Here is a 14,314-nt window from a genome sequence, read left to right as displayed (position 1 = left end):
CCCATCCAACCAACCTTACCTCTTCAATCCCAATAATACCACTTTTTGCTTTTCCGCCACCCGATTTTCCATCTAGCAATGTAACATCAGGCATGAATTCCGACACTAACTCACAAATTTCAGTTTTATACTCCATTTCACAGCTAAATAACCCGAATATTGAAACCCCCGACGAATTTGCCGACTCAGAACCATCTCCATCCAATAATTTTCATAACCCTTCTAATTTTTCTCAACCTCCTTTTCAACCCATATTGTCCAATAACCCTGACCCAATCACTCCGACACCCTCTTATGCTTCCCAAGTTACCCCAACCTACTCCTCATACCATTCTGACCAATCATCTCCAGACACCCCCCGAATCTCCCCAGAGCTAGACAATTTTATTACCCTCCAACAACAACCCTACCACCTTAACACCCCGACCATAAACCAAATCTCCTCCACTACAACTTCATCCAATCCCCCTACACCCTCTTCAAATTATACTGAATCATTAGCACCATCATCCACATCAACTGAATCCTCACTCAACACTAATAGAGCTTACCGCACTTTTAAAAGAAAGTTCCCCAACCATCCTTTCCCAGCAAAACCAGGAACAGCCCGTGAATACATCAACCACCCCCAGCATACTAACACTAGAGAATTTTTAGCTATCACTTTACCCTCATTTCCACAATACACCTTAAACACCCCTCATGACGCTAACGAAACACGCAACTTTGTAGACGAATACGTTTTAATGCCCACTCTCTCTTGGACCTCATACTATCATTTCACTAACCCTCTTTGCTTACCTTTAACCAACACATCCATCGATATAGACCGAAACAAAGACATGCTATATCGACTAACTACACCACTCACCGCTAGACAATTTACTTACGTAGGATATAAAAAATCACTAAAAATACACACTGCACCTAGAGCTAATGAATATACACTAGAATACTACGATCACAACATCATCAGAGCTAACCAAGATCAATTCTTAGACGATGATCGCTTCGCTAACCCACAAATCACCGAGAAATTTTTCATCAAGACACCATATGTATTTACACTAAACATCTTCGACCGAAAGTTTGATCACATTATTTCAGAAGCACTAACAAGCACACAAGCGTACGAAAGTTTTAAAGAACGCTTCCAAATCTTTTCACTAACCTTTCATTTCCTTGCACCACACGAAAGAGATTTACACTGCTCACACGATATTATGTTGCGAACTAAACAAACACATACATACAGTTACTATCGTTTCATCCAAAATCACTTTGACCTCCACACACCCTCTAGACAACCACACCATCGCTTTCAATTCATCAATTCAAAATACACTTCACCGTATTTCCTAAATTTCACATATTGTATTAAAGATACTAACCTTCATGGTATTCTTCGTAACTATGACCCCATAACCCAAATGTACATTTTCTGCCCCATCACCAAGACCTTCAACGCCGAAGAATCCCGACCCTTCCTTATCCCGCACGAGTTTGTACAGCCTATAGAAATCCCCATTTTAGAATTCATCCACAACACTAAATTTAACCACAAATTATATAACTTAATCCAAAACACACCTTATGAGTTTGCAGTAGGCACTGAAGAACTAACCACTATTAAGGCACTTCAATTGCTTTGGCCACTGCTTCAAACTAAAAATATCATCCGCATCTTAGCTAAACTACTAACAACTTCAGAACTAATTCACGATATCTTCCCCCACGGTTTTTTCCCCGACGACTAACAGGTAAGTATGAATTAAATGAATATAACTAACTAATTAAAATATTAAAAAACTCACCATTCTTTATTCATGTTTTCTTTAGATTTTTAGCCTTCATCTTCGATCATCTGAAAAATTCACAAAAGAAAAATAAAAAATAGCAAACTTCTTCAAAACTGTTTAAGACCCTTTTAACTTTTGCACCAACAATTAAATAAATATAATACCAATGCAGTAAATTAATTTATAAAATTTTCCCCCAAAGCAATAAATCTACATATGATGAAAATTTGTATCTTAAAATTCCCCCATTACTAGCAGTAAATTTCCAAATTCTATGCAGTAAATTAATAAAATGCAATTGCAGTACTAACCTTTTGATATTTTCTTTCATTCGCACAGAAATTCTATCCACACTCGCACAGCTCGCCCACGAAGAATTGTTTAAAATAATGAATTTCAGTTTCACGTTTTCACACTCAACAACTCTAACATACAATAACATGTTTCAAACTTTCCTTTAACCCGGTTGGAAAGGAATCATATACTAAACAAAACTAACCAACGCAGCTTACTACAAACCACAAATCATAGAATAACAGCATGACTTAGAAAAGGAAACCAACGGTACCCAAACCGGATTAACCCAGTTTAAAACTGGATAATTTATTCTTTTGAAGACTATTACAAAGTCTTAGAAAGAAATAATAAAACACAAAAAAGTCGAAAGACAAACCCATACCACAAACAATTTGCTTTTTGGAAAAAGTACATAACCAACAAGACATAAGTAAAACCACAATAAACCCAACATAAAACGTTGTCACATAACAGGACCCCTCACAAACACCGCATGAAATCATACTCCCACTCCTGGCCTAACCCACCAGGAAAGGACGTCCTGAGCATGCTCTATAGCCGGCCTAACCCACCGCGCTACATCCACGCTTTGTGACCACACCTTTATTTTTAATAAGAGCTACTCAAGGGTGAGTAACTCTTCAAAATAACCAAACTAAAACAAAAAGCTTTTGTGAAAACAACTAACTAAAATCATTATTAAAAAATATTAAACTAATAAAAGTTTTATAAAATGTAAAATCACATGATGCAATATATAGATCAGAATACAACACCAAGGACGAACATCAAAAGACAAGACGACCTCACTACACTCGAGAGAGAATGACCAACTACAATCGATATGCCGCTCACAATCACAACTCAAAGGATTTAGAGTACGACTTGACTTCGCAGAAAAGGACTTCATTGAACTAGACCAATGACCACCTCGATGTTCAAGTATACGTACAGATCCGAGTAACCAGGCATCCCCTCCATGCACAATCTCCACGCCATTCCCGAGCTAGATCAAACACAAAAGAAGTTCTCTCCGAAGAACAGAAAAACCTGACATAGCCAACCATTCTGAAACCAGAATTGATGCTGTTGCAGAGACTCAGTCGTTGTCACAAGAAGAACACAACGTCTTGTGTCCTCAATTCCAGATCCCTGGAACTTCCTTAACAAAAAGGAAACAAAAGAAAAATGATGTTCGCCAAATACCAACGTCCATCATCCATCCTTGAACTACAGAAGAACTGTTCTAAAAAACTCTGTAAAACCCGGATGGGTGGAACCTGATCTAAACTATATTTTATGATTGGATAAATTAAATGTTTTACCAATGTAAAGTATTTAATATTAACCAATCATGATCCATCTAACTAACAACCCACTTATTTGTAAGTGCTGAAGTTACTTGTAATTTCAGCACCAGAGAGATTTGAATTTAACTTAGAAATTAGTTGGACTCTCCCGAGCACTTCAGCAGCCGCAATAAACCAGTATACCCTAGATCTATTGAGCCTAGCAGAGACTAGTTAAACAACCTGAGACTAGATAGTATAAGAGTAAGATTAGGATCGGTATTAGACTAAGAAGTTGCACGAATCTATCCGGCCGAAAATAAGATAGCGTGACGAGCAGACGGTGTACCCTATCCGAAATTACTCTATGAGTTATACACCCCAGTCATAACTCAAACTTCTGTGTTGCGAAGATCTGCTCAGATGTGATGCAAAACTTCGCAACAACTTCGATACAACGCAAGCATATCATTGCAAGCTGGCAATCAGAAGGGCAGAAATCACAGCCAAAAAATTAAAACTACAAAAAATTTCAGACGTTTGTCTCGACTGATGAGCAGTCGAGACAAACGTATATGAAATTTTTCGTAGATTTAAATATACTTTTCAATTTAGTGATTTTCACCCTTCTTCTGATCTCCAGCATACGATGCTATGCTTGCACTGGAGATTTCAAACACAGAGACGAGCGGAGCTTCCCACCACTTGCTATACCACACAAGCTTACCATTTCAAGCTATTAAACAAATAAAAAAATGGAAAACCCAACTACAGAATTTTCAGTCTGGAATAATGTTCTATTTGAGAAAAAACGTCTAAAAATAAAGTCTGAAATAAAATTTATTAAGTCTTCAAAAACATTTATCTGGCGGTAACTAAGCCACAAAGAGCCACATTAACTCCAGCTGAGCCGAAAGCAAAAAAAAAATGCCGTTATGAAAAACTTCAAATTTCTGAAATTCATAAGTTTTAACCTTTGTAAACAAAAGAATAAAAATATATTTTTCCTTCAATCAATGCAAAATTTGGTCACTAAGCTGATAAGTTACTAAGCTGGTGTTTAAGATAAGTTCTTTCGGTAAAAAAGCCTAATTCCCGATTACAAGCAAGTCACCTGTTCTCGCAAGTAAAATAAAACTTTAGAAATGTGCAGCTATCTATAATTTTTGAACTCAAAATAGCAAAACTTACTGTTATCGCAGCTTCGGTAGTCATGATACTCCTCAATCTCACCGCACCGTTTTCCTGAAACACAATAAAAAACAATTCGAAAACTGAAATAGGCAGTTACGTCAACTTTACGCTGCGTACATTTTCCAGTGTGTGTAGAAGAAATACCCGAGTGTCAATAAATCTTATTAGAAGGCTAAGTGCTTATAATTTTGAAAAACTCTTTTTTTTTCAAGCAAATCTTTGTTTTCATTAGTTATCGAAACTTTGCACATCAGTATTAGAACGTCCAAATTTGAACCTTGTGGGCAGACGCATTTTCCGAAATGGGTGATTGGCTCTTCAATGCAGTCCTCGCCTCTTTTGCACAACGTGTTGCTGCTACATCGCTTGTCTTCCTCGCAGTAAGTTCCGTTGAAGCCTAAGAGACAATTAATTTTGACCAACAATGAAAGATATGGAAAACAAGAATCTTCGATTGGTCTAACAGTTGTACAGAATGCTCCCTTATTTATCTAAGTTGAAAAATAAAACACGGAAAGCTGCACTTCGCAAACGCATTTCAAGGCTTTTTGATTTTTCAAGTCATATTTTTGATGCTTATTTTCGTATTTTCTTGCATTTTAAGGCTTTTTGTCGGTCTTTACATGAAAGAAAATACGAAATTGAAATAAGAATCAAAATTATGACTTGAAAAATCAAATTCATACACGGAAGATCAAGTTTATCGCCTTCCTCTTCTCAGTCGAATAAGTTTATGACTACACCAAATATTCAAAGAATTTCACTGAAGCTTTAGTAATAAATACCAGGCAGCATTAATTTTTTTTGATGCTGTGCTGAATCCTCAACTAAGTTCCTCTGAGAAAGCTAAAACCACTGGGAATATTGATCCAGGCAGGGTGACCAGTATCAATGAACGCAAGGAAATGGAATAAATACTGAAATACTACACTCTGTGTTTTTCTTTGAAAAAACTTTGACCCTCGAACTTCGCAAAAATAACTGGCCTTAAAGCTCGGAACCAGTCGGAACCATGCGATCGCATAGTCGGAACCATGCGATAGGGCTTTCCACACACTATCTGATCTACTCTCTCACAAAAAATTTGATGTGAAAAAAATATCCAGATCCTCTTTTCTCGACATTCACAAAAATTTACCAATTTTGGAATCTAAATTTAGAATTGAAAAGCATTCATCAGGGAGCTTAGGAAATTAGACGACAAGCAAATTAGACGACCGCAAAGAAACGGAATTCATGGACAACCAGTATTTACTCAGTCAAAATTTAATTTAAGTCTAAACAAAATTCACGCAATTTGCACGCAAGTTATTGTCTAAATTGGACAACCGGTATTTACTCAGCAAAAAGATAATTGAAGTCTGTAAACAAGTTTCTCGCAATTTGCACGCAAGTTATTGTCTCAATTCCGTTATTTTCTGATCGTCTAGTTTCCCTTTGTTTAAGTTCCTTAACCCCATTTATCAGATACCCTAATCGATTCTGTGCACAATTTTTAAGCAACTGAAATTGCAGGAAGAAAACCGCGAAACATCAAAATTGAGCGTGAACAAATTTTAAGATATAACTAACAAATATAACTGTCTTCACTACATTCAGTGACTCTTGATGATGAACTTAAAATTTAATCAAGTCAAATCGTAACAAAAAAGTTTTCCCGAAAATTTACACGACTTAAATATGAGCTGCGATAGTTTTCGTAAAGTTGCAGGGGTTTAAAGATTGCCAATTTGGACAATTAACGCGCGATATATTTCGTAAATATCCTTTTAAATTTAAACTCGTCTGGAAGAAAAACCACCCGAACCAGGGTTGCATAAAAATTTGATGTATATTCTCGATTGATTTAAATCTGATTTTTATTATTTTACCTTGATTTTTTCGATTTTTATTGGGAACATTCTTGTTTCAAGAATCAATTAATTTACACAAAACTGCTGATTCAGCATCCGAAAGAAGAACCCAAGTTACCCGTATTTTTCTATTCCCAGTAAATTTCTGAGACTGGAATGGATAAATCCGAAAGTGCTGAAAAAATTTTCCAGTTAGAAGTATGCTATGAAGAGCGAAGTACGTAACCAATGTAAATACTGCAAGCTGGGTTGTATGTTTACCGTGGCACTCGGCAGGATAACACAAGGGTTGATTTTTTTGATTTTTATTCTACGATTAAAATCCGACTTAAATCATTGAATTAAATCAAGTTGATTTTAATCATGCAACCCTGACCCGAGCACCAATATTCCGTCACTTTCTTCGAAGGTCGGAACAACAAAAGGTATATATTTTCTAGGCATGCAATTTACCTGGTTCGCAAACACATTTTCCCAATTCCATGGTGTCTCTGGAGTCTCCAGTATTTTCCAGATCCATTTTATTAATGCATTTTCCACCATTTTGGCACGGAACGTCCGCGCAAACATCCCAAAACCTGTGACAGTACCTTCCCGCATACAATCCAGTACAAAGGCACTCCCAAGACCCTTCAGTGTTCACACACTTGTTTCCTTCTTCAATACACTCTAAAATCAGATCACATGCCAGTAATTAATAAGAGTTTGAAAACAAATTAGTCAAATCAATTCAGACGAACACGTGACAGAGTGAACTTAATTCACAATCACACTTGAAATAAATAAAGAAAAAACTGAAACTGAATTAAGAACTCAATACAAATGTAACTGAAATTGGCTTTTTCCTTCCCCCTCACCTCACGCAAACATGAATTTTATAGTCTAACGAGTGGTTTTACAAGGTTAATTATGAAGACCAAATATGTTTGTTATGGCCTAATCAGTCTGCATGTCAATTTTCAAGACAATCGGACAAAGTGAACAGTAATTTCAAATTGAAAAATTTGCAGGTGTGGGGGGGGGGAAGGAAAAAGAGCCCCGAAGTTCATTAATTATTAATTAGTTAATTAATTCAAATGGTCCCAATTTGAATATAGCAGACATATATCATCTGCCGAATTGAAATTGTTAATTTTTTTAGATTTTTTTTTCGAAAATCCTCCCCTTTGAGAAAATACTAGATCTGCCCTTAGATACATATATTGAGAAATTTAATTAAATTATTCTCTAAAAATGCAATCGAAATAGAGTTTCTGAAAATCGAAATAGGGTGGGGGGGTAGTGAACAAGATCCAGTATCTATAAAAAATGGATCTCATTAAAACAACAATACCCTTCTTGTCTAGCGAATTGAGGGAAGTCGGTACTAGGTTGAATACTCTTCAATGCTTAGCCATTGATTAAATTCATTATAGCTGTGGATTTTCGTTACTAAATATCACAAAGGGCAGGGGCGGACTTAAGATTTTCTCTCGCGGGGCTGGGCGGTTTTTCAAAACTTTTTGTAGACTTTTCATTTAGGCCGGCCAAATCGATTTTTGGAAAGCTCCGACAACAATATCAAGACCCTATTTTGACACGCTGACAAATTTGTTTAAAAAACAAATCCCCCTCCCCCCAAAATTAACAATGGGGATGGTAGGGTTGGGGATCTTTACAAAAATCAAACAGTTAAACATTCAATTATTGATCCATTTAGCTCAATATTATCCATTGGAACAGTTCTGCGGTCAGTAGTAAGCCAGTAGTTTCAAGTAATAAAAATCAACTCAAATCAAAAGCCTGCACTCTTCGATTACACATCATCCTTACGGTTAATAGTTCTATTTGTTTCTATGGCCTGCCGACACGCTACGTATACCGAGTACGTGTCGTAGTCTCCGTAGTCGAACTCGAAATTCAGACATAAGGCCCTCCAGTTGAAGGTCATGTTTAACCACTTGTGCGTGTTGTCGGGTGACTCAAGGTCAAACTGGTCGTAGAATGAGTCACGCAACACAGGCTGGTAAAATTCTGTTCGCGCCACAAAATGGGTTATCATCACTGCTTTTATTGGGCTTACAGATTTTTTCAACATATTAGCTTGAAACCTTATCCTCAAATGCTTGAAAAAACGTCACTTCAAACAATTGAACAACGTACATACTAAGCACAAGCTCTAAGAAACAGCTGAGGGTCTCCGAATCTCTTTAACTATATCCCCACTTTGTAAAAGGGGAAGATTCGTTACTAGGTTCAAAAACTCATATGCTTAACCATTCAATTATTTCTTTATAGGGGAAGGGAAAGATTCGTTACTAGGTGCCATAGGTGTGGGGTAGGGGGTGGGTGGGGAGATTAGTTAAAGAGATCCGGGTCCCCAAACAGCATTGCGTGTCTCTTTTGAAAAAATTTAAACTCAAATTTAAAAACTCACACCATTTACACCATTCCAAACCTCTTGCCGGCCGAATTTCTGAGCATGTAAATAATACACTTACGTGCTTTTGGTTTTTTATTTAGTCTCATATGGCCTGATTGATTATAAGAAATTAGAACATTTTTTCCACTGAATTTTAACAGAGCTATAAAATAAGCAGGTGAAAAGCAATTCATGAAGCTCACATAAAATTTTATGGCGACAGACAATGCCAACAAAACAAAACAATTTTATAAACTTTTGTCAGTACATATTTAGAATTTGAAAACTATTAAACTAATGGATTCCAAAGGGCACTTAGGATGAAAAGAAAATTTCTGTACACTTGCTTGTTTTCGAATCCTTGCACATTTTTTGCTCTGGTTTACTTTTACAATGATTTACATGAAGCAATGATCTCAGCAATTTGATGTCAATTCTGATCACAAAATACGCATTAAAATTGAATATATGCACCATTTTACTTAAAAAGCATCAAACTCACTTTTTGCAAACATGTATTCTTCACATTCGTTCACGTCTTGTTCACACCTTTCTCCTTTATATCCAGTGTTCATGCATTCGCATCGAAAGGAGGTGAAGTCATTGGTGTGAAAGCACATTCCCTTATGTTCACACACTGGCTCGTGCGTTTCCGGGTTCACACAGGGGTTCGGGAGATCACAGTTGTGACCTGTTAAAATTTCAATATGCTGGAAAAGTTCCAATGAAGTAAAAAAAAGCAATGAAATACTTTTCCTTGAGAAAAAAAAATTAATTTCGAGGTTCAAAGAACAAATAGCTCACCTTAAAGGGCTGAAACTCAAAATTACGTGTTGAAATGAAAAAAAAAGCGAATTTCTTCTGATGTTCCAATGAGCAGTTCTTGGTTAATGAATTTGATCAAATTCGTCAACAGAAATAAACAACAACTAATTCTACTGAATAAACATCAGGAATAGAGCTCGGTGCTTACCAATGAACAGATCCAGTCCAGTGGTTTCATTCTTTGGACAGGTGCAGCTGTACTTCATGGGACCCTCGTCGACACAAACTCCACCCGAGTTGCATGGGTCGGGGGAGCAGTCATCAAGGTCTATCTGACACACACTCCCTTGATAGCCTGCAACTCACAACAAAAACTCAAATGGGAGACGAATTCAAAGAAACAGGTGAATTCAACGAAACTGCTGAGAATTATTTATCGCCTTGCAAAAAAGGTGTGAACGGAACATTTTTTTCATCACTAATTAATCTTAACGTCGAAGCAAGAAGCCGATGGATAAACAATTTAATGGGAATTTTTAGCTATCACTCAGCAAAAAGCGTGATCGAAACAATCTGTTCTGTACAAATTGAAGAGAGTGCAGAACAGAATTTGCGCCTACAGAATGTTCCGATTACGTTTTTTGGTATAACTTCTAAAATTCTCAATTTCTTTGTATCCATCGGCTTCCGAAATGTTAAAAAGATGCTAAACTGCTAAAAGCAGCAGCAACATGACATCTAATAAACAGTAAATCCAAAATTAATGGAAAGTAAAGTGTTCTAATGTGAAATTAACAAACCCGTCATGCATTGGCAATCGAATCCATTTTTGATATTCTGACACGTCGCTCCATTAGTGCACATAGGTTCGCCTATTTCTAACGAGCATTCGTCTACGTCTTGCTCACAAAACGCACCTGAAAAAGTAAATAAGTTCCACTAAGGTGAAAAGTGAGTTCTTTTATGCTTTTCGATGGTGAGGTGCTGATTTAATAGTCCTGATTTGAATTATGCAAAAAATACCTGATTAACGTTAGAAAAAAGCAAAGAAGGCACGTTCCTTGATTTTTGAAAACAATCGCAGCATTCTGATCCAAAACCTTGCCCTGAAGTAGTTTTGATTTAATTTGGTTGATCAGAACTTACGAAAATCAGCTAGGACAATTTTTGGGCACATTAAATCATCATAACCGCCTAATATTAAATTAAAATATTAACGTCTGAAAATGTCTCAACTACTTTTAAAGTAGTTTAGAAATGTTATTAACTAATTTCAACACAAAACTAGGAAAGCCGGTTCCTGTGAACAGAATATTCCGATATTTTTTTTCAAACTAGTGTCGTATTTTCTGCGTGGTGTGCTAAAATAATCTAAGCGAAAAACTGGAACTTAGGAACATTCGTCAGTCATAGTAAAATAAGCAAATTGAACAACAGTCTTTGTAGAAAAATGACAAAAAAAAATTTTTTTGTTTTTTTTGCAGTACTCTTTTGAATTTTTAAGTCCCAAAAAACTGCAAAAAAAACTTTACTCAAGTAAAACTAAGTTTTCTTGCGGCCTAAATAACGCATAATTAAGCTATTCTAAGCCTGCTCGTCGCTCGCATCATTCGCTCCAGTTAAGAAAAAAACAAAAACTTCAAACCTCGTTACTGGAAGAACTCATCGGATTTTTTAAAGTTTCGATCAAATCACGACTGAAAGAAATTAACAATAATATATCACTCAAACCATTCTCATGAATATTTGCGTAACTGATTTTGCGTTAAAAACAAAAGAAGAACACACTAAAACACCCAAATACAAAGCCTCAACCCCATTTTTCAAAGGGTCGACACAACAACCGAAACAAGGATAGTCGGTTGCTGGGAAAATAGCACAGAATGTTACGGTCACAATAATTTTTCCAAACTGTTTAAAAAATCAAGGATAGCCGGTTGCTGTGCAAGTCGAACACGGTTTCGACCACAATAACAAAAAATTGAATTCAAAATTGCGAATAAAACACGAAATCAATTGGTTTTGTTTCTTATTCGCAGTGTGAAGAGAGGATCTGAACAAAACCCTAGATCTTAGGCACTCCGATGATTAATAGTGGTGGCTGATTTTGCGTAAATCACAAAAAGAATAAGAAAACAAGGATAGGCGGTTACTTTGTAAGTAGCACAGAATGTTCCGACCATAGTCTTAAAAAACAAAACAACGTTTTTTCAAATTATTGTCCTTTTTTGGCGTGGTGTGATCAAAAGAGCTGAACAAAAAATCTGGGAATTAGACCATACTCATTAAGCAAATTTAAAAACAATTTTTCTAGAAAAAATACTAGAAAGCAAGAAAAAAAAACAGAAAAAAATTTTCAAAATTTTCCAAGTGTTTGTAGTTTACTGAATTTTTGAAAATGTTGATTCAAAAAGGCGCTAGAATACTCAAATACTAACTTAACCCAATTAAAACTAAGTTTTTACGTTAAATTAAGCTATTGTAAGCTTTTAAGCATTTAAAATAAGACTGCTCGCTCGAAATAAGACTAAAAATCAAAAACTTCAAACCGGTTTTTCTTGACACTGGCAAGTTTTTTTGGAAATTTTTTAATGTGGTTCAAATCGCGACTGAAAGGGCTTTAATATGATATATCACTCAATCCAGTCCGATCATTTTTTTGTAGTACCAGATTTTGCGTGGAAAACAAAAAAAATAAAACACCCGAATACCAAGTTCTTCCACATTTTCACTGGTCGGAGCAATAACTAAAACACACCCCAATACCAAGTTTCTCCCATTTTCAATAGTCGGAAAAAATATTGATAGTTTGTTAGGTCGTGTTTGATCAACGCGTATTATAACTAACGAAGTCCTCTGATTCTTAAGCTATCGCCATGGCCTTTACGCTACTCTACTTTATTCGGTGGGCATAAAACGGCATAAACTACAATAGCATTAAAAATTATACAATAATTAAATTTATTGTGTTATCGAGCCAAAAAATATATATTGCCGAGAAGTCGAAAAATTACCGGTGAATTGTACTAACCATGAGAAAACACGACCAAAACAACAAAGTCATGCAGTATTGGCAAGTCATTGTCAAGTAGCGTCCGCTTGCTCCACTGAGTTTAGATTGGGCACGAGTTATATAAAGCGCGTAAATCAGAGTTTGCAGCGATTTAGTCGTTCGGCTATTCCAATGCGCGGCTGTTTGGAACTTACATAATTTAGAGTATGTTGCTATTTTTGGTTGAGAATCACGCAAACATGAGTCTCATATATTTAAGGCAGTTTTATCTTATGCCGTTTTTACGGCCCCCACTTTTTTCTCAATTATCGGACAGCAAAGAATAGCTCTGATAATGCGGATATAATTAGACAACGCTGTTTAGTTGACGTATAAACTGAGCGCTAAAACGTGCGACCTCTGGTGTAAAAAAAGCTGGACTGACCGAACAAAATTACGGATTTGGATTTTTTTTAAATACTCGAATTTTAGGTCTCTCAACAAACAATGGTACAAGTGTGATAGAGGGGTCCCTTTATTTTGGAAAGGTAGCCGAAAATGAAATTGCAGACTTCTTAGATTGCAGTTTGTGCCCCTCCACCCTAATTCCTCCGGTACAGTATATACCAGTATACCACCCCCAATCCACTAGAAGATTCTGCTCACCTGTGTATTCCTTGGGACAGGAGCACTTGGCACTTCCGTCCGAGGGGTCCAGTCCACATACTCCCCCATTTTGACACAAATGGTGCCCTCCACTGCCCCGGCAGTCGAACGGAGCAAATTGTTCACAGAAGTCGCCCTCAAAACCTAAAATCGTTTCATTCTCTTGATTTCTAAAAAACATTTTCCTTTTGTTTCAATTAGTTTCTTTTTCTGCAACTGAGTGTTTAAATCTCTGCAACTGAGATTTAAATTAAATGGAAAAAATTGCACAGAAAAAATTTTTTAGCCCAGCCAAACTCAATATCTCACGCAACTTTTTGTAAATAGTTTGGCACAACTTAGGCAGTATACCGTTTCAGTTTGAGCCTGCAACCGTTTTTTTTTGTTAAGAGATCCTTGACCTCTTTTTATAGCTGAAACATTTTCAACAAAGAAGTATTGTTGATTTGACCAATTTATGTACGATTTTCAATACGGAATTGAAATACAATTCTATTACATTTGGGTAAATCTAAGAAACGAATCATAGGAGAAACGAACTTAAAGATAATTTCCGCTGAGAGCTAAAGCTGTTTAACCATCCCGCAGCGGTACGACTCATTTCACGTGAACAAACCCAAACATAGAAAAACTACACCCGTCAATCATTGCATTTTATTCGAGTCATTTTAGTCCTGCAGTCCTGCGTTACATAAAAGTTCGAGTCATTTTGAGTTCAATCAAGCGCGGTTCGATCCCAAACGTAGCCCGCTTTTGTTTACTTGTTTACATTTGGTGAGATCGGAGTAGAAACATGGATTGAGCTCCATTTGAACAGGATTGAGGGGGGTTGATATAATCGCTCGGGGCAATTATTTGATTTCATTTCTCACACTAAAATTACACTTGATGCGGCGAGGCGAGACTTCAAGCGCTTCTAAACAACCCTCGATCGTTGGAACTCAAACGGCAGAAGGATCAGTTGGAAGAAAATGATCTGTTCAGCTTCCTTCGTTTCATCAAGATTTACAGACTAAGTTTCTTTTTCAGATCCTCAGTTGTTAAAGATTTTTTGAGCT

At 36.5% G+C, this 14,314-nt stretch overlaps 1 protein-coding gene across 1 annotated transcript in view; it reads right to left on the bottom strand.

Moving 5' to 3' along the window:
- Positions 1 to 14,314, bottom strand: part of LOC134853846 (neurogenic locus notch homolog protein 1-like) — a 60,807-nt gene that overhangs the window by 32,106 nt on the left and 14,387 nt on the right. The window contains exons 5-11 of the mRNA XM_063869789.1: positions 13,257 to 13,400; positions 10,399 to 10,515; positions 9,807 to 9,953; positions 9,336 to 9,524; positions 6,886 to 7,101; positions 4,857 to 4,976; positions 4,577 to 4,630 (exon numbers count right to left, since the gene is read on the bottom strand). Of these exons, the coding sequence (XP_063725859.1) occupies positions 4,577 to 4,630; positions 4,857 to 4,976; positions 6,886 to 7,101; positions 9,336 to 9,524; positions 9,807 to 9,953; positions 10,399 to 10,515; positions 13,257 to 13,400 (987 nt within the window). The remainder of the gene's footprint in view (positions 1 to 4,576; positions 4,631 to 4,856; positions 4,977 to 6,885; positions 7,102 to 9,335; positions 9,525 to 9,806; positions 9,954 to 10,398; positions 10,516 to 13,256; positions 13,401 to 14,314) is intronic.

Source organism: Symsagittifera roscoffensis, chromosome 9, assembly GCF_963678635.1.
Source record: "Symsagittifera roscoffensis chromosome 9, txSymRosc1.1, whole genome shotgun sequence".
NCBI lineage: Eukaryota > Metazoa > Xenacoelomorpha > Acoela > Convolutidae > Symsagittifera > Symsagittifera roscoffensis.
Note: the sequence above shows the minus strand (reverse complement) of the source record. Positions and strands in the feature narration are given on the sequence as shown.